At 46.5% G+C, this 20,147-nt stretch overlaps 1 protein-coding gene across 1 annotated transcript; it reads right to left on the reverse strand.

The window, feature by feature from the left end:
* Positions 1-12,024: 12,024 nt before the first annotated feature.
* Positions 12,025-20,115, reverse strand: LOC146761712 (uncharacterized). Its single transcript, XM_085536823.1, has 4 exons — positions 19,926-20,115; positions 16,668-16,887; positions 14,454-14,601; positions 12,025-14,236 (listed from the first exon to the last, which is right to left on the reverse strand). Exons 1-4 carry the CDS (start codon positions 20,113-20,115, stop codon positions 14,132-14,134), a joined length of 663 nt encoding a protein of 220 aa, XP_085392949.1. The 3' UTR covers positions 12,025-14,131.
* Between the last annotated feature and the right edge of the window lie 32 nt (positions 20,116-20,147).

Here is a 20,147-nt window from a genome sequence, read left to right on the forward strand (position 1 = left end):
CTGAGAAGCAAATGGGAGCAGGTGACTGCTGAGGATGTGCAAAGAGCACACACCAAAATGCTGGTGTTTCATTTGCAAGAGTGAATTCAAACATTCAACTAACTTTGATTGATAGGTACCTAATTACATCCACATATGCCAGCAAACAGTTGTTAAAAGCCAAATGCTTCATACATACTTTGAGGGCAGAACTTCTCAGCAAAGCACTGTTCCCAGCAGTGATGCTCACCAGCAGCTTCTGTCCCGTCATCTCCAATAAGCGCCACAGCTGAGACACAAACCATCCTCCTGCAGACAGCCACACAGACGCTAATCCCAACCAGAGCAGCAGCATCCTTGCCTCCAAGGCATCTGCAACGCACAGAGCTGGATGATGAGTTGATTTCCCGAGGCAAAGTATGAGTTTGGCTTTTTAATAAATCAAAAAAGCCAGCTTATTTTATATTGAATAATTGTCTCATCTAAAAAAAAATATATATAGAATTGCTTTATGCTTTATTACTCACAAAAGGCATTGCCTTTTTTTAGTCCCGGGATGAATGTTTTATTTAAAAGCTGAATTCAAAGACTGTGAAGAGTCCCTCCTAAAGCAGTTTGCTTGCATTTACTGCAGTGTTATGTCATTGGCTCTACTGATCTCTCCAGCTCCACATGAAGGAGCCTTTCAGGAGGTCCCTCTCATGTGGCAGGAGCCTCAATCACATATTTCACAGAGGATGTTTTGTTTGCTGAGTCCTATCTGAGGGCCACACAGCAAGCATGGAGAGAACTTCTCCTGTTGCTCTGTTGTCCTGGTAGGCTGCTCTGTGACAGCGGGCCACCACAGCCCCCCTTGCAAATGAATCACCTGGCACTTACAAGCAACAGCTGGCTGGCAAGGGCAGACATTTTAATGGTTATGTTTTTATCTTACGTTTTATGATGTTTGGATAAAGATCAACGTGATGGTGACAATAATCCTCACTGCTACTTCCTAAGCTAAGAGCAGAAGTGTGTACCCGCCTTGGCTGAAACAAGGGGATCTCCTGACTGTCTGTACCTGTTACAGCCTCCAATGGCTCTGCAAGGAGGCTGCTGCCTCTTTCAAGCGCTGAGCTCTGTTTGCGGATTACAGCTGCTGAGTATCACAAAATTAGCTTCAGCATTGCCTCAGCCGTATGTGATTTAGGTTGTGGATATCCCATCCCTTTGAAACTAGATGATCCCTATGCTCCTTTTCAGCCCAGGCCATTCTACGATTCTATGATTCTCTTCAGCAGTGTCTCCATATAGGTTACTCCTGCAGATGTTATCTTTAGGAAAAGAACCTCAAAAGCAGCCAGCTCTGGCTCTTTTGGCACACATTGGCAGGGGATAGGTTGCCTGGTACCCCCTCTCAAGATTCCCTTCCTTTGAGTCACAGCATTATATGGTCAAAGTGGTTCAGAGGAACACTGTGGAGTTCACTGTGGCCAGACCTGCTTGCTGAGGAACAGACACCTCTGTGCACTTTGTGGGGAAGCCACAGTGTCCATCATGGGGAGCTTCACCTCTTCCCACAAAGCAGAGCTAACTGTGGCCATGCCCTCCATCGCTGGGAGCTTCACTCATCCCACAGAACAAAGCCTGAACAGGTGGAAGATGAAGGTCCCAGTTCCCATCTCTCCGCAGCCTACCTTCAGGCCAAGATGAGGGCAGCCTTGTGTCACCAGACAAGGACAACATGCATGCTCTCCCAGTGAGATCAACTCCCAGCCAGCAGCAACTGTGTCCTGCAGTGACCTCATATGCAAGTAAACAGATGTTTTCAGGGTGGCCAGCCACCATCACTGCACCTTCAGCCTGCAAGGCCACCTAGGGAGCAGATGAGCTGTGGAGGCAGCAGAGGAACCATCAAGAGACGATGCAGATGGGAAGTGTGGCCACGCCAGCTTGAAACAGCTTGTGCCTGCTGCTTTTAAGCAATCTCTGAACATACACAACTCTGTAATGAACGGTTAAGCTCCTGACTCACAGGGAGCATTTAACTCATGGAACCAGCTCACTCCTGACGCAGGCTGACCTGCCATGTGCCAAACAAGTCTTTCTTGATGGGCTGCTTCCAAATGGACGGAGCCATGTCTGTTCCTTCCTTTCCTCCCTGCTGGCAGCGGGTTGGGCTGTGAGAACCCATCCAGGAAATGCCAGGCAGCGTGAGTAATGCCGCAGTGCCTCTGGGTTGTGTCAGCAGAGATGGGTGCTGCACGAAGGGAAGCAGTGCCGCAGCTATTTCCTGTGACTGAGGGAGAACCCGCCTGCTCCTCTGGGTAATTGTAGGCAGCCTGGCTTGCGTCATTCCGGCAGAGCTGGGGACTTCTCAGCACAGGGAAATGGCATCCAGTTCCTGTGGGCATGCCCAGCTGGCCCAGCTTGAAAGAAGAGCACCAGACACGGCTGAGAAGGCGCGTGATGGATGGGAATTGCTTCTGGCTGTGGTTAAGTCCACCTTAGAGGTGTGCTACCTGTCATTTCAAGAACCAGCTATGCTCCTTTTCCCAGATAGGAGTGAATGCTTCTGTCACCCCATCTGTTACCCCAGCAGCTCATGTGGCAGACCCAGCACAGTGTGTTCTCCCAGGATTCCTCTATGGTGTGCCATGTACTGCCGTGGGTGAGATGTGGGGGCTGCTGCTGGGGACATGCTGACGTGTGAGTGCTGTGTGTCACTGGGAAATGGAGAACTACCAGGTTAAATCTGCTGTGGTGTTTCAAGACATCAACTTCATGAAATCAAGGTGATGCCCACTGAAGTCAAGGTGAATTTTGACTTCTGCTAAGGTCAGGCAATGAAATATATTTGGAGCTGTCAAGTCTGATATCAAGTTCAACTTGCAAAGGCTATTTTGAGATCATTTGTTCTTACCGCCAGAATAAACCAGAATAACATATCCTCCTGCTTCAAGTTTACTGCACACCAAGGCAGCTGCGCAGCCATGTCTGGCCTGGCATGGGGAGGAAGTGGGGTGGGAGGAGGAAGGAGCGCATCTCCCACAGCATCCGCTTCTGATCTGGCCCTTGTCAGTCTCACGGGTGGTCTTGGACTCACTCCCACTGTGATAATAAAGGCAATAGCATTCCAACTCGACTAAGCCAAACACCATTTAGGTTCTTTGTATCTTTGTTTCAGAGCCTTTTATGGTCCCTGCCTTTCAGAATCTTCCTGACACCCATGAAGATGAGAACTTTGCTCTTAAAATTTAAAAGGAGAGTTGAGGGAAAGTCAAAGGTGCCTTTCAGAATGCTGTGGCCCGTTCGGCCTCTCCCTGTCCTCAGTGAGGAGCTGGAGACCCCTCAGAGCCCAGTTCGTCAGGACAGCCCATAGAGATTTTAAGATATTCAAAATGACTTGAAAATTGCAGTAAAAAAACCAGCCAACCCAAACAAACTCAAACCAACCAAGCAACAAACTGCCTTCACTGCTCTTCCAAACACAATGCCTAAATTAACCCCATCTTTCAAAGCATCTCTCGGCTTCCTTTGAGCAAGAACAGATCAAGTACATCAAGTACTTATCAATTCAAATGGTGTTTGGTCAACATATTTTTAGATGTACCAGCTTCTGACAGCATGTCTGACATACTGATTTGCAAATATCAACCAGAACCTCTTAAAACTCCGGCCACGTTATTAAGTGTGCTTTAGGGCTCTCTCTTTAAGCCTGGTCTGTAATAACCCTCATGTGGAAAGCGCAATGTAGTTTAACTGAGAGTGAAAGCACAAACAGGGCACTGCAGCCACGCAACGAAAGCAGGTAACCATATGCTCAAATGGATAATAATGATCATTTTCCCCTCTCCTGATTTCCATATGCAATGGAAGTAATTAGCCGTGTAACTGTGCACCTCTGTGCCCAGCCAAGCGGTGCTGAAAGCCTTGGAGCAGACCCAGGCAGGCAGCTCTCAGGCTCAATCCGCTCCTCTTTCGAGGGACGACGACTTCCTGCACAGAATGATGTCCTGGGGATGTTTATTTCTGGATTCCCAATACACTGCTTACGGAAACAGGAGAATCCCTTGGTATCCTCTTGGTTTTACCAACGTATTTAACACACTTTAATCTTCATGAGAAAAAATATTCTTGTTAGATCAAGAACTGGTTTTTTTTTGGTTTTTTTTTTTTCTGCTTTTCTTCAAGGAATTCTTTCTCCACTTGAAATTCATAATGGAGCAATTGAGTTCCCTCCATTCAAATTTAAATGATTTGTTGAATATTTTATAGTGATTTATCACTCTGCTGCTCAGCCAATGTTAAAAGAACTTCGGTCAGGGTTAGAAAGGCTTCCTTTCCCTGACTTTTTCAGTGCTGTCCTAGGGTTCCTTCCCTTTAAACAACACTTCCTGTGACATCTTGGTCTCTCTTTCACTTCTGTGCTCCCACAGGGACTTAGCAGCAAGGATCTGAGAGCAGGGGCACCCTTCCATAACCCAATTCTTCCTCCTGATGAGGTCTAGACACCAGACAGGAGAAAATGAGTGTTACCTTTCCTACTTATAACAAAGCAGTTAATTAATTGCTGCCTTGCTAATGGTATTTTCAGTCTACACTTGCATATTTGAACACAGTTAAAGGAGTGACGAGTCTCTCTCCAGAAGATTTCAGGTCATTGCAGAATCCAGCATCTGTGCTAAAGATGCATTATCTCATTTCTTCATGAGATCATGACTGGAACACCCTGCTGCCTTGTGCCTTGGAGAGAAGCCAGCAGTGTGCCCATCTCGTCATGGCATCTGCACTCATTCACTAAGCTTGCCCTTAGAGCCTCTTCTAACCCCAAATGTCTCAGTATCCCCATATTAGCTCCAGTTCTGCTGGTTCACTGTGGTAGCCTCTGGGACAACTCAGCTTGGTTGGACTTAGATGATCTTAGAGTTCTTTTCCAACCTTAATGATTCTATGAGTCTCTGTAGTGCAGTGTGGGCCATTTGGAATATACACTCACAGCAACAGCTTCCTGCTGACACATCACGGGGACCTAGGGACGATGCTACAGAAAGGCTCCCTGCTCTCCCTCCCCACTCTCCCTCCAGACAGCCTGTCCTTCCCAGAGGCAGCATCTGAAAGGCGCTGTACTGCTTAAAGACAACAGCCTGCTGCTTACATTGAAATGCCATCCCTCTGCCTCAAACAGAATCATACCCAGGCTGCCAACATTTCTGTAGTGCAAACAGAAGGACAGCAGTAGTTTTCAGACCCTAAAGCTGCTCTGAAAATCCCCTTGTTTCCAGTTTTGTTTTCAGCCAACATTTCAGTATTCCAGCTGCTCCCATTTGGTTCAAATAGCTCAGAAAACAGCAAGCCTGGAACCCAGAAGCAATTTAAAGTGCAGAACAAACGAAGACAAGCATTGCCTGTCCTTTCCAGCTCTCAGGTAACCAGAAGAGATGTGTGGGTGCTATGCAGCAGTGCACAGCTCACCCTGCAAGGCATGAGCTCAGGACTGGTAACAGGTGCCAAGAGCCAGTGGCCTCCAATGGGTTTAGTACAAAGTACATTTGCTGGACCTCATTCTTCCTATGTAGGCATCTTTTCTGCTTGCATGTAAATAAAGAAGACATTATTCTCTATAAAAATGCATTTTATGTTGCTAGTTAATAGTCCGATATCCACTCTGACATCCGCTTCTACTCAGGACACCCCTCAAGAAATGAAATAGATTGCTGCTGGTGTAGAAATTAATGTGCTAATGTCATATAAGAAAGAACCCTTATTTCTACAATGCCCGTGATTACTTCAATGGAAAAGAGTACATACTTGCATAGCCACCTTTTGTTTTTCTCTCTGCATGATGAAGGTAAGGCCAAGCCACTTGTTAGAGAAATGCCAAGGTTACTTGAATGCTGGGGAAGTCCTTTGCATTTCAATCAGGGTTTTCTGGAAGAGGACCAGGAGCATCTGATGGGATGTGCATAGGTATTCCCTTTGCAGCAGGCTGGCTGGGCTGGCTGCCCTCAATCACTGCAGGCAGAGATGTGCCTGCCAGCAGCATTACTGTGCTCCTCCAGGCTCAAACAAGGAGGCTTGAGGTCGTGGCAGTCTCAGAACTTGTATTTTCTGGGGAAATTTGATTATTTCAAACCTCCTTTCACTCCAATTGCAATTCAGTATAAATACTAAAACAAGATTATTGAACCCTTTGCTTAGATGCCAGTGTTTTGATATTTTATGTGACTCAGATGAAGTTGAAAAACATTGAAGGTGCTTAATAATTCTGTTAAATCTCAGTAAAAGCTGTGATTATGTGAAACATTTCCAATCTCATCTGTTCCATTAAGGACTGAAACCAAACAACCAGTTCTAATGAGAACTGAGTTATGAAATAACCTTATGTCATTCACCAACACTGACCGAGCACTCCGGACTACCAAAGACGTCTTTTGCTGGTGGCCACATCTCAGCATCTATTTCATGTCATTCCTGTGACAGCTTCTCTCACTATGAATGGAAGAGGCATGGGCTCTAGCAACATAAAGAAATAAACAGACACCCTAATTTTGCCTTCATTCACTCAAATTTTCTTCCCTGATCTGAGAAGAGTGAGCAGCTCTTGCCTGCCCACGGGAAGTAAGGACTGTTGCAGCAAGGTGTAGTGATGGCAGTGACAAAGGGTGAGTGGTGCAGCAGTACACGTCCTATCTCATGACAAGGACGTCCGTGCTAGTGGTGAACTGGAAGCTGTATCAGCCTTACCTTCCCCACTGAGTTTGTCCCAGGGCCACAGAGATTTTACCCATGGTATCCTGAAAGCGGCTGTAAATAACCCTGTGGTTAAGCTGAGGAGCCCTTATCAGCTTGTTTCTGCAGCGCTAGCAGCAGCAGTGAGCTGAAGGAACAGCTGGTTGATGGCTGTGGAAATACCGCTGGGCACAGGCTGGGCTCTGAGAGATTCAGCACCATGAAAGAAGAGGTTCCTCGATTTATGGATTTTTATTTCATCATATATATATATATTTCTTTTGCTGGCTTCTAATTTTGGGAACACCTGCATAAACAAAAACTGAATCATCCCCAAAAGCAGCCAGATCCAAAGGTACAAGGGAAGGTTCTAAATGCTGTGGAACTTAGAGAAACAGGCTGGAGCGTCAGCAGTGGTACTACAGGCAAACACGTTACTGAACTGCAGTTAGATGCAGAGGACAAAGAGCACAAGACGTCTCCATGAAGTGTCGTTATCCCAGACTTGTATGAATTGATTTTCTTCCTCTGTGGGTAATTATCAAATTAACTGGCTTAAGAATAGAAATTAGAAAAATTCTTTGAGAGACAAAAAGAAGAGCTCAGTATCTTCTCCCAAGAAACCTGTGAAGTCTCTTCTGTAACACGAGAACTATAATTTAATTGTATTATACATCAGGCTGGAAAAAAGGCACAAATCAGGCTGACAAGCACTTCCAGACACCTGTGAGTATAAAAATCCCAGCTCACAGCACGAGCCCTCTGCAGTCACATCCAGAGGGCTTTATTTGTGGGACAGATCAAAGACCAGATAAAACCACTGCTCTGATCAACTCCACTTTCAAGGAATTCTGAATCCCTCTATCTGACACCGCGTACAGTTTTAATTATTCCCTTCTGCCTTTGGCAGCAGCACTGCTGGGACACAGAATCACAGAATCATACAATCAGGAAGGTTGGAAAAGACCACTAAGATCACTTAGTCCAAACTGTGACCCATCCCCACCACACCCACTAACTCGTGTCCCTTGGTGCCACATCTATAAGTTTCTTGAACACCTCCAGGGACGGTATCCACCACATCCCCGGGCAGCCTGTGTCAATATCTCAACATTCTTTCTGAGAATAAATGTTTCCTAATATCAAAGATGAATCTCCCCTGGTGCAACTAAAAGCCATTACCTCTCATACTACTGCTAGTTACCTGGGAGAAGAGGCCAATCCCCACCTCTCCACAACCTCCTTTCAGGCAATTGTAGAGATCAACAAGTCTCCCCTGAGCCTCCAACTCCAGACTGAACAATCCCAGTTCCCTCAATTGTTCCCTATAAGACTTGTGCTCCAGACCTCTCAACAGCTTCATTGCCCTTCTCTGGACACGTTTCAGGGCCTTGATGTCAATCTTGTAGTGAGGGCCCCAGAACTGAACACAGTACTCAAGGTGCAGCCTCACCAGGGCTCAGTACAGGGGAATAATTACCCCCCTGCTCCTGCTGGTTGCACTACTGATACAAGCCAGGATGCCATTGGCCTTGTCCACCTGGGAACACTACTGGCTCATGAGGCAGGGCCAGAGTGCAACCTCTCATGATACGGAGGAGTTTAAAATAAAGCTTGCACCCTGATGAACCACAGTGATCACAGCGAATTGAGGCAGCACTGATCTCCCAGATAACCCGCTGGTGTCAGTACCGCGGTGTATTCTGAGGGAAGAGGTAATGCTGCCTATGCATGTTAATGCTGTGGCAATGAACAGGGTTTGGGGATGCTCTGGCATCCTGCCTCTGATGGCTGCTGTCTGTGCTGGATGCTCAGGGGAAGGGTCTCTCCAAGGAGGACCGTGCTGCTGGCTTGCATCCTGATGTGAGCTGGATGGGCGTCGCTGGGCTATGTGAGCAGCTCTTGCTGCTACATCAGTCACTTCTTTCTTCTGCAACACCTGCATTTTAACCTGCCTTTCCTGTTCTCCTGGCTTCTCAGCAGCTCTGCCTTGGAAGCAGAACTTGCCTGGGTGCTGCTCAGCACCAGGTGAATGAGGGGAGCTGGCAGGTGTGTGGTGGCATGTTCCCAGATGGCTGCAGAGGTGATTCACACCAGGCGCACAACTTTGCTGTAGGGCAGCTGTGCCTCTCAAAGGGGCACCACAGCCAGCTGGGCAGGGACAGATGGCTCCCACCTGCAGCCAACCATCACCTTGACCAGGCCCACGAAGTCCCCATCAAACCTCTATAGAACACACATCCATTCCCATCTGCATTTCCTTTGAGGCAGTGAAGAAAGAGTGGTGATCCCAGGGCATGATTAATTCCTGTGCAGCTAAGCCAGTCAGGTCCCTGTTTCTCCCAGCTGGCTGCAAGGAAGGTGCTGAGAGGCAGCTCAGGGGTGGGTACTTACACTGCAAAACAGGTGAAATGAATTCTGCTTTCTGCATCACAAAGTATGAGAGCTGAGAGTTTCTGGATGTAGTATTCCTCTAGCAGACACCATTGGAGAAGCTCTGTGTGCAAGTATGTAACCTTTTTTGACAAGCAGAAAACCTGCCATGAACTAGGAAAGCTCCAGATATTTCTGCAGATCTTGCGAAATGTTGATGTTCCAGAAGATACATTGTAAGAAAAATATATATACTTTTTAGAATTAACAGCTGGGTTTCTGCCACTACAGAACATCTTCGAGCCCTTCCTACCCAGCAACACAGTCACACAGCAAACAAGCACTGCTAGACCATTGAGTGCAAAGCTAGTCTAAACCTGTCAGTAATATCCAAGGCTGATTCTATGTATTAATTATATGTTGTGTAAAAAAGGATTTCCTAACAGCTTCTTCTTCTTCTTCTTCTTCTTCCTTTTTTAAGTTAAACTGAAGCTTTGGATCTTTTATTTTTATGTGTCGAGGGACTACACAGAGCAGAATGCAGAATCCTTTAACAGCTGCACTTCACATCCTGCATATCAGCACATCTCCTCCAGGGTGCCTCCCTTGCTGTGAAGTGAATCTCTGTGTTTTGAAGGGAATCTTTCTTCAAAGCAGCATCCTCAGGCCTAGCACACATTCCTGATTTCTCTTAATGTATTGCATTCTTTGAAGGAGCGCAGATCCCAAGGCTCAGCTTTTGTATGCTAAGAGCTTTTAACTCTACCAGGTCATCTCAATAAATGGAGGACTGGGGAATGTGCTGGGCAGGCTGTGGTGATATAGAAAGGATGGATGCTGGCAGGAGGGGATTTGCCAGGGCTGCAGCATCACAAGAGTCCCACACATGGGAAGTTCACTGTGACTTCATCCTGTTTTGCTTATGGTGCTCTCAGCATTTATGATTCTCTCACTGTGCCTCACGTCTCATATCTTTGGAAGTCTGTTGAGGAAGTGCACGGATGAGCAATCCTAGCAATACCTGAGCTACAAATGTGTCTTATCCCAGTCACGAGTCGTACTGATGGATTATTAATGATGAATGAAAAATATGTTCTTGATTATTTCCCCATCTTTCAGATATCAATTGCCTTGAAAAAACAGGCTTGAATGACCATGATGCTAATATGTAGCCACAGGAAAGTAATCCAGAGTTAAGACAAATAAGATATCATAATTATGGCTACTTTGTAGAAATTTGGGCAACCATTTGACTCAGTGGACTCGCAGCCTTAACATTTTCAGTTCATTCTCCTTGGCTTTCTGGAGCATCCTTGTGCAGGAAAAAGCCATGCCAGAGGTAGCAACAAGCTCACATGAAACATTTGCTGGCAAAAACCATCCTGAGGCCAAGTGCCACAGAGATGGGGCTCCGTGGGCTTGTCTCCAAAGGGCTGTCCTGACAGAAAGCTACCTCATTTGAATCTCAGTACTGGCAAGATTACAGCATAATTTACCAGGAAACAAGGATCTTTCCTAAGAACCTAAACAAGATGACTGCAGACATGAGCCAGCAAAGCTTCCTGAGCACAGGGGTCCGGGCTTCCGCAGCAATGTGCGCAGGACCTTCATGTTTGGTCATCAGTGATGGCTTCTGGAATGGTTTACAGCCCCTTGAAGCTGCACGGATTTAACATGGACTGTGAGGCATTTCCTGAGGTTTTCATTTAAGGAAATGAATGCGGACCGCAGTTTTGCACACTATTTTTTGGGAAAGACGCAGGCTGGCAGGTGGTTACAATTCTCCTACAGGTGCCTGCACTGCAGACTTCATAAATGCATTGTAGAGGTTTCCTAGCAACTTCCTTTCATGGTCTTTGTGCTCAAATTTGTTTTGAGATGTGGGCTTTCATAAAACAGCACTTCTGGCTATTTAAACAAGTTCAGTTCTTTTCAGCTGGTAGGGCAAGCACAGTAGCAGCAGTACTGTCTGATTTATATCCTTTTCAGCTGCTCCCTCCGAAACTAACAAACCCCCAAACTATTTATTAGAGGTGGTGGGTTTCTTGCTTTTTTTTCACTAACCAGTCCTATTGCTCAAATTGAAATTGAAAAACTCCAGTTTTGTTTGCTTGTTAAAGAAGAAGACATAGGATCAATATCTCCTCCCATCTCTGCATTTATTCCTTTTGCCTGTCTGAAATAACAGATGTTCATTCTGTGCTTTGGGCAGCTCTTTCCAAATATGTGAGAAGCAAAGCAGCTAACCCTTGCTAACCTTTCTGTGCACACACGTGTATTCAGTTTAAAACTGTCAGTAGGTTTTACTTAAGTAAGTCTGTCAATGCACTGATAGCGTCCAGGTTTGAAGACATTGGAGTGTTTATCCAGGACGCTGTGCCAGCTCTAACAGTTTGCTCCAACACCCTGAGCTAAAAAGGAAGTGAGAGAGCAGTTTGGCGAGCACACCAAGGCTGAGTTTGGACGTGAGGGCATGCAAATTGAGAGGAACCCAAACTGCCCCAGTCTCCTTGAGGAGCTCTGAGACACTGTTTGTTACTGAAGTCATTCACTGAAAAAATGCATGCTTCTTCAAAGATAACAAAAGGGGAAAATATCCCTGCATCATTTAGCAGCTGGAAGATGAATGGCAAGTGCTGTTGTGTATTCATTAGCCCTGTGCTCTTCTGGGAGATCTCCCTCAGCTGTGAACAACTGCTGTGCCACAGGAAAAGTGAGATCAAGTACTCCTGCATGCAGCCCTCCATGGGAACTGCGGCTGCCTGACGCTGAACACACATGTGCTGGTGGAGCTCGCTGTGCCACCTGAGCGTGGCTGGGCTTGGAAGCTGTCCTTTCAAAGCCACCCGGTATGAAAACAGGCTGGGCTGCTGCTATGACCGGCTGTCTTGCTCCAATTTAGGAGTGAGGCAAAGGTTCTTTTGATATGTTATGCGCGGCGTGAGATTAAGAAGAAGAGCATTCAAATGTTGATCTGACCAGTTTATTAGAAATGATAGACAACTGAGGGGATGGGGAAGGGAGAGCGACGAAATATCAAAATTAGGGTGATGGGGAAGGGAAAGTAGGCGATAGAAAAAGGTAGAAAAGAGCAAGAATTACGTTAAAGCGGGGAATAGTCACCTCCTGGATGCAGCAGCGACCCATAGCACGTTGTTAACGTTGGTCCGGGGCAAAATAAGCGTAGGGGAGAGCAGCAGCGGAGTAGCAGGCCGCAAGCAGCAGATCGGTGCGGCGCAGAGAAGATGGTCAGAGTACCGTGGTCTCAAGAAGCAGAGTCTCGGGCAGCGAGGTCCCACGGAGCAGAGTCTCGAGCAGTGATCCCGGAAGAGACAGTAGGCAGCAGTAGGACAATGGTGGAGGAATCTGAGGTCAGATACCTAGAAACCTAAAAGGTTCTTCAGCACGCAGGCATCTTCAGCATGCAGGCGCTCACGTAGTGAGGCATCTGATGACAGAAAACCTCCTTGTTTCTGTAGTGAGGCATCTGGTATCAGAAAACCTAAATTCGGGGTTTGTACGTGCTCTTTTTATCCTACTTCTTCCCAGCCTTCGTGACATTTCTGGAAGGCTCGGGTCAGAGTCATGTGAATTCCTTGGAGATGGCCATCATCCTTGAGATAGGCCCACACAAAAAGACCACTTAAGGGCCATTAATCAGCATCTTATCTCCCTTTTGTAGCTCCTGGACTTGTCCATCTCTTGAACAAAGGGATTTCTTGAACCTTGGTTCCTGTGTGTCTCAGATAAAGGGAGTCCTGGAACCTTGGCCAGGACTTGCCTGAACTTGTCCATTTCAGCAAACTTTGAGACAGTAATGTAAAAAGCATGGCCTCTTACACCGGCTTACCTCTGCATCAGGCATCCTCACCAGAGATTAGCTGTACATACACCCTTGTGTGCATTGAGAATTTGCCAAATCCTGGCATTTGTCATGCTTCAGTGCTCTAAACCATTGTATTTCTTGCTTAAGACCAATGTTTGCACCAGTGCAGCTATGTCAGCTGCTGCTATCAGTTGCAGAGACCGGGGCAAGATTCCAAAGCAGATCAGGACCTGGATTTCCATCAAAACCCATCTGTTACTGGCTGAGAGTCATTCTCACTTCCTCTATATCTGGGAGGGATGATGAGTTACTGAACTTATGAACCACCACGACATGCAGCTCTCCTTTCCAGAAAGTCATGGTTGCTCTTTTATCTTGTGTTGCCAATCCAGAGAGCTGGGATGACTTCTTGATACTGCCAGTTGTTTTCAGAGTTGCTGACACATGAAAAGGCAATTTAATATTTCTCCCATGACAGCCACTTCAAATACTCTGCAAACAACTCGTATTAAACGATGGCCAACAGTCATGACGCTTCTCCAGGCTGACTTTGGATACAGTCTGTGCTGGGCAGGAATTCAAGGCGAGCACTGCAGCAATTTTACCTTCTGTGTCAATGTAAAACCAATAGTTAATCATCGTGTGCACAACGGTTAGCCTCGTGTCACAAGTCTTGTTGCAGGGCAATTGTAATTATTGCTGTGAGGTCTGACGAGTGCTAGTGCAGTACTATTGTTCAGGCGGTTGGCAGTGAGCTGTAGCACAAAGAGTTAACTCCCTGCTGCATGCCTCCAGAAATCTGCATAATGCCTTGCATTTGGCAGCTCATTTGCATAATTTAAAATGACTCTTTTGTCTCGGAAATAAAATCTAAAACACGGCTTCAGAAATAAGTGGTAGATATTAACGTTTCACATAATAAGAAGGTTCAGCTCAGTGTGTTTGTCTGAAGTTCAACCGGGCTTGCAAAACCAATTTTTTACTGGGAGCTGTTGTTTCTTTACTAGTGCAGAGCCTTGAGCGTTCTTCCCCGGTGCCATCTTGGCTGCCCGCAGCCAGTTCTTGTGCTCACACCGAGGTGTTCCGCAGTGCCCTGGAGACCCCAGTGAAGGACACAGCTCCCTAGGAGTGCAGTTGACACTGGCTCTGCTGACAGCAGAGGCAGAGTGTGTGCTGGCTCTAAGGAAGATCAGACACCTAAATACAGTCTCTTGTGACTCCCACCCCTAGATTGGGGGGCAGTTACGAAGTGCTTGCTGCTGGCTGAGCTGTGTGCCTCGAAGCTCCTTGCTCCCTTATTTTAGGAGACAGTAAAACACGGAAACTTCTCCTTGCAGCGACACACGTCTGTGTAGGAGAGGGGAGACTATTAACCTTACCTGGCATTTCAGCATGTTAACTGAAAGCCTAGGAAATCCAAATGGTCCAATACACATTTAACTTTCAGCCTGTCTGGAATGGCACAGCTGATCCCACCTCAGTGCCTACTGTACCCAAACAAATGCATTTTCAGCCCTAGAAGCCAGGCAACACCAGAAAAATATTCTCAGTTTATCTTTCTCACCTCTTTTGTGCCACTCCTCTTCCTCTGGTGCTTTGCCTGGAGGAGCACCCGGGGACAGGAAAGCCTCAGCCCCCTCCCTGCAGGCACACCAACCAGCTCCTGGGAGAGCTGGAGGCAGATCCAGCTTGGTTTGGGCAGCACGTGCAGGCTGCATGGGGAAAAGGACAAGAGAATGTAAGTAATCCTGAGTGAATAGATCTGTCAAACGCTAACAAGCTTCCGCACAGCACGTTTAGCTCAGCACTCCTTTTGTCTGGTGCTCATAACCCAAATTCAGGTGAACTCCGACCTTCCGTGCGATGCCCTCCTTTCTGAATGCCCTCCTTCAGACTTCAGTGGCATTGCAATTTTTGATAAAACGTTTCAGAGATGATCTGGGAACACCTTTGTCTATCATCACCTTTTGCAGTAGCCAACCCTTTCAACTGAAACCTCAGCCAAAATCTAGCTAAAGGCATTACACAGTGTGAAGAATTTCAGCCCAAATTAAAGCCTGGTACAACTATAAACACCCCGGTTCATCTCAGTTTACAGCATGAGGCAACACTGATTGCAGGTGAAACCACCTGTATATTCAGGTAGTAGCAGATAGTCCTGTATTTGCAAATCTTCCTGTCTTTTCCTGTTAACTATGCACCCGTCTACGCCCAACACGTGCTCAGGTGAGAACCACAGACAGGTGTTGTAATTGCTGTTACCCACAATAAAACGTTCATCCACCACTTAACAGTGTCCCTCCCCACTGCAAAGGGAAAAAAAAAGAAGCTTCTCAGAGTATTTATTCAGGTTTGTTTTACTCCATTCATTTCAGTAGCTGCAAAAGCAGTTCTCAGCGTAGGTTTCTCTGTACCATCTCTCTTTCTGCTTGGAGCCCCCACTGCTTTTTTTACTTTCCCTTCAGCATCATTACTACAGAAATCCTAAAGCTTCATTTCATGGGACTCCCATCAGTTAGAGCTGTCTCTCTTCACAGGAATCAACATATATTTTTCTGACGTTTAATCACTTGCACAACTGGTTGAGATGACCTGGTGCAATTATGTTCTCAGCTTGGGAATATGCTACTGGGATAGAGGAACATTCAAAAGCCAGCCTTCCTGTTCTGTGTAAATGTGCTTGGTGATTTAAGGGGAAAGAAAACACAAGATTGCTAGCAGAATAGAGAGATATTTCCCGAAAGCAAAGCCCATCATTTAAAGAGAATGGACGGGTCAGAGAGATGAGCTTTTCACTGCTGGAGTGCTGTGTTCAAAACCATACCTGTATGCCCTCAGCCAAAGCCTCTGGCTGACAAATATGGAAGTGTTATTTCAGAAGGGCATGCAAATTTGCAGCCTCTGTGTACTCTCACTCTACAGAGGCTAGATTTCTCCCGAACAGCCACTGTTTATCACTTCTCAAATGACACAGGCTCTGGTTTGCTTAAAATGCCAGCTGTAAACGGAGGCTGCTTGGGAGCTGTTCCACAAGCAGCTCAGCTTCCTCTCTGTGCGCCTGTGTTATCGCTTACATCAGGAGTCTCCATTTGAAGCTGGCCTTCAGCTCACTCCTCTGCTGCCATTTCAATTGGTCTGAGCATTCAGCCTGGCCTCCTTTGGGGTGAGACTGGACAGAAACCCATACTTAAGAAAAGCAACTAAAGCTCTGGAGAAACTGGCAGGTCTTTGGTGCGGGTGGCACAGCCAGACTGCTCAGCATGAGCACCCCAACACGCATGTAGGGTGGGTGTTTGGTCTCTATTGTTGGCTCCTCTTGGAACTCTGGAATCTCAACTATTTTTAAAGTGGAATCATAAACAAATGTGAGAATCACCTCCTTTTTCTTTCTGTATTACAATTAGCTGTCAGTGGCTAATTGTTTGATGACAGAGGACCAGAAGCCAGAAAATAGATTAGCACACAGAAAGTTAAATCCTGACTCCACTGGAGCCCATGGAATACATCACTTGATTTTGCACTGCAAGGTCTCCACTGCCAATAACAAACTGACACTGCAATAATTTCTGAAGATAGTACATGAATCAAGGTGATTCTTTTTCAAGGGTGCCATTTCTGAAGGTAAATATGGCTAAGGCGAACGTAATGAACCCAACCCAATGGAAGCTTAGAGGGATCCAGTTTGATGCCAACTAGCTAAACTCCACTTTTCCATTGCCTGCATAGAAGCATCTGCCCAAGTGACATACAACCACAGAAATATACCCACCACACATACCGTGTCTGTGTGCTCTCTACACACTGCCTCCCAAGACTCAAAATGCTGCTGTCTGCAGCCACTGTTATGGGAGAGTTCAGCTTCTGCAAAAAGCCCAGGAAGCCTGGTGAGCTCCTCATATGCTCAGTCATGATGGTTGGTGGATGGGTCAGTTCATCATATATGGAAGCCATCACTTGAACTTTGTGGCTGGGCCTGGACAAGAGGACATCCTGGCTACCTGCTCAGAAGGAAAAGGTATTTAGACGTGTCCTTGTGGGAGCTGGCAGAGGGAGATACAGGTCTGGGGCCATTACTAAGGGTGAGGAGAAATGCCAAGTGAAGGCTCAGGGGCAGTGAAGAAAAGTGCAGTCTACCATATACTGGTGGATCTACAAATTGTACCGAGTACTGGTAGAAACCTCACCTCAATTCCGGACACAGTCCCTAACTGAGAGAAAGTAACTCTCAGCACACAATAGAAAGAAACAATGGGTGCAGGATTCTGATTTCTAATCCAGGAGTCCTTCACTGCAGAGCTGGGGGAGGAAATGCCAAGCAGATGAGACAAGAAAGGGGAGATTGGGTATCTGCATTATCACTTGCTTTCAAATGGATGCATTATAGTCTGTGTGCGGTAGCAAGCACTACATGAGCAGACTGTGCTGATGTGTCTGGCTCATCACATTAATTTCTGAACATCTGAGCCTCTTTCAGCCAAGTTTTGGCATAAGGCTGGTCTCAGAGGTCTCTGCAAGCTTCACAAAGGGAAAGGCTGCAGCAGATTTCAATGTTCTTTGGTTACTGGAGAATCCAGAGAGCAGAGAGCCATGGCATGTACTCTACCAGACCCACTGTAAGAAAAAAATTATGGGAAACAAGTTTTCATCAACTCTGAGCCATACTAAGCCACCTTATTTTTTGTGGCCTCAAACAACAAGTTTAAGTATTGCAAAACACACCAGTGTGATTTAAAAGCTTCATATTCCCACTCCAAACAAAATACTCCTACTCTGTACCTAGACAGAAGTACAGAGGGACTTTCTTTGCTTGGGTTTGTAGCACAAGGTGCTGGGAACAAGATTTCCTTCTTTGTAGTGCACTTTGCTGATCACTCTAGAAACTTCTATTCAGCCTTGGGAATAATCTGGAAGCTGAAGTTTTATACAGAGCATTCTTGTTGACATTTCCAAGAATGCTGGCCTCATTTCTTCCACAGCAAAATATAATGTGAAGCTGCCAGCCTGATGTCATCTTTGTTGACGTCTGAAGTTAACAGCCTGGAAAACGCACAGTAGGGTCCTCCATGGATGCCTGAGGCTTTTGCTTTTGTTCAGAGCCTCTTCCCCTACATCAGGGTGCCACATCAGCCATGGGTACCACTGCCGATGGCACACCTGCCACCATCTGCTTCCACTGTTTACAGAACAAAGTCCTTCGCAGCCCTTCCACCCCAATCCTCCCACTTCTATCGAGTCCTCTCCCTTCAGGACTAACAAACTTGCAACAGAAAGCTGTAGGAAACACCACACCTGCAGCTGTGGAATGAGGTGAGCAAGCTGTGGGGAATAACCCTGTCATGTTGCATGTTTTTCACAGGACATTTCAGGTGGAAAGTTCCCAAACCACCCACTTCAGATGGACGTGCCTTCAGCAGGGAGCTTCTCAAGGTGGCCTCCAGAAGTCCTTCCACACCACACGCTTCTCTGATTCCAAGAACTTCAGATGCTGACAATTATCACAATTCAGTTTCAGACATGACCACAATAAGTCCACAGGAGTTAATTTATGTGACGTTTCCAAGCTGACAAAAATTCAAATGAGACAAAAATACCAGCAAGAAACTTGTTCTGCTGGTCGGGTGTTGGTGCATTTATGGCTGCACCTTCACAAGGAAGCTTCTTTGGTATCATCAGGCCTGAAAATGGCAGCATTTGTGTGCAGAAGAGTCATGCAACAAAAGGAACTGAATTTCTTAGGCCAAGACGTAAGTCCTGTCTTATCTACATGCTTTGTAAAGCAAGAAAACGTGGCTGTGTTCTTGAGTTTTTTCATGACTTCGTAAGTACAAACTTTTTGATGTTGTCACCCAACAGACTTGGGCATTCTAAAGGTCTCAGGAAAAGTCATTTATTTTGAAGTCCTTAACAAACGTGACTGAACGAGCAGCTCTGTCATCAGAAATCCACCCTACGTGGATTCATTTCAGAAGATTCAGAGGTCCAACAAACAGCATCACTGATGTATTTCTTATGTAAGAATCACATCAGTGGATAGTGGGAAGTACTCCAGAGGTCAGCTGGTAAAATGTAGTCACAGTATCACAGTCTTGTGCAGGTTGGAAGGGACCTTAGAGATCACAGAGTCCAACCCCTGGGACTCGAGCCTCCTGTGTAGCAGAGCAGCACTTCTACCACTTGCGCCACAGGGGGGATTTCATCCTTGTCATGGGGTGCTTCTGACAGCATGCTGAACCTTCCATTGTGTTACACATTCACATCAGAATAACAAATGTCAGTTAAACATTAGGATCGATGTCCCCTCATCTACACTTAAGATTACCTGCCACTTGAGACAAGGTATAAACTCTTGGAGCGAACAATAAAGCTGAGGTTTGCATTACTGAAGTTTATTCTGGCTCTGAGCATGAGTTCCAGTGAAATCAATTTTTTCTTCCCTATGCTGAGTGTTTGTGTTGGCAAAGCCACAGGTAACGGCTAAAGCTGAGGTTGTCATAATGTAAAGAAAGCCACAGAAAACGACTGCTTAGAAATGCCAGCAGCAGACTGCTGAGGCCCAACAGACATATGCTTCATTTGGGTCTTTCCAGCTGTTTTCCTGTCCTTTATCTAATAGGTTTCCATACCCCATTAACTTTTAAAACTTGCTTGTGAAGGGCGGAAGGAATAGACTAATTGAAAGTAATTGAAATCTCACCCTTATATCCAGCCCTTCATAGAACTCCATTGAACAAGTCGTGTTATTTGGAAATGTCAGTGCTTCGGAAACTAGGTTTTAATCCTGGGAGCAAACATAAATTGACTGTATCTTCCCAAGTTCTACTAAATATAGTAGAAAAATCCCCAAGGATGCAGGGATCACAGTCTGGTGCGGGTTGGAAGGGACCTTAGAGATCATCGAGTCCAACCCCCGGGATTCGAGCCTCTGTGTAGCAGAGCGGCACTTCTACCACTTGCGCCACAGGGGGATTCGAACCCAGGGCCTCTGATGTTGCAACGCGGCATTCCTACCACTGCGCCACCGGGGCACACAACTTACACGTATCCTTCCAGCACCACAGACACCCGAGGGCGGACGTAAGGGGAAATAGAGCAGGAGACCCCGGACCCGGCCGTGGATTCACCCGCGTCCTGCGCACCAGGCGGCTGTGGAGGAATGGGGGAGGGATGGGGGAATGCAGGGGGAGGGGCGGAGCGGGGCTCCCTGAGGCGCGGGCCGGGCCTTTCATCGCCCCCCCTCACGTGATCTACTACGTCCCTC

The sequence above is a fragment of the Coturnix japonica genome, chromosome 2 (genome assembly GCF_054131305.1).
Source record: "Coturnix japonica strain WE chromosome 2, WE-NBRP24, whole genome shotgun sequence".
NCBI classification, from domain to species: domain Eukaryota; kingdom Metazoa; phylum Chordata; class Aves; order Galliformes; family Phasianidae; genus Coturnix; species Coturnix japonica.

What these genes read in the sequence shown, in the direction of transcription:
- LOC146761712 (XM_085536823.1), bottom strand. Translation starts at nt 20,115, where the DNA reads ATGAAAGGCCCGGCCCGCGCCTCAGGGAGCCCCGCTCCGCCCCTCCCC. An exon ending in GTAGAGAGCACACAGACACG is followed by an intron (nt 14,602 to 16,667) that starts GTATGTGTGGTG and finishes TTCCCCATGCAG; the next exon opens with CCTGCACGTGCTGCCCAAAC. An exon ending in AGAGGAGTGGCACAAAAGAG is followed by an intron (nt 14,237 to 14,453) that starts GTGAGAAAGATA and finishes TCTCCTACACAG; the next exon opens with ACGTGTGTCGCTGCAAGGAG.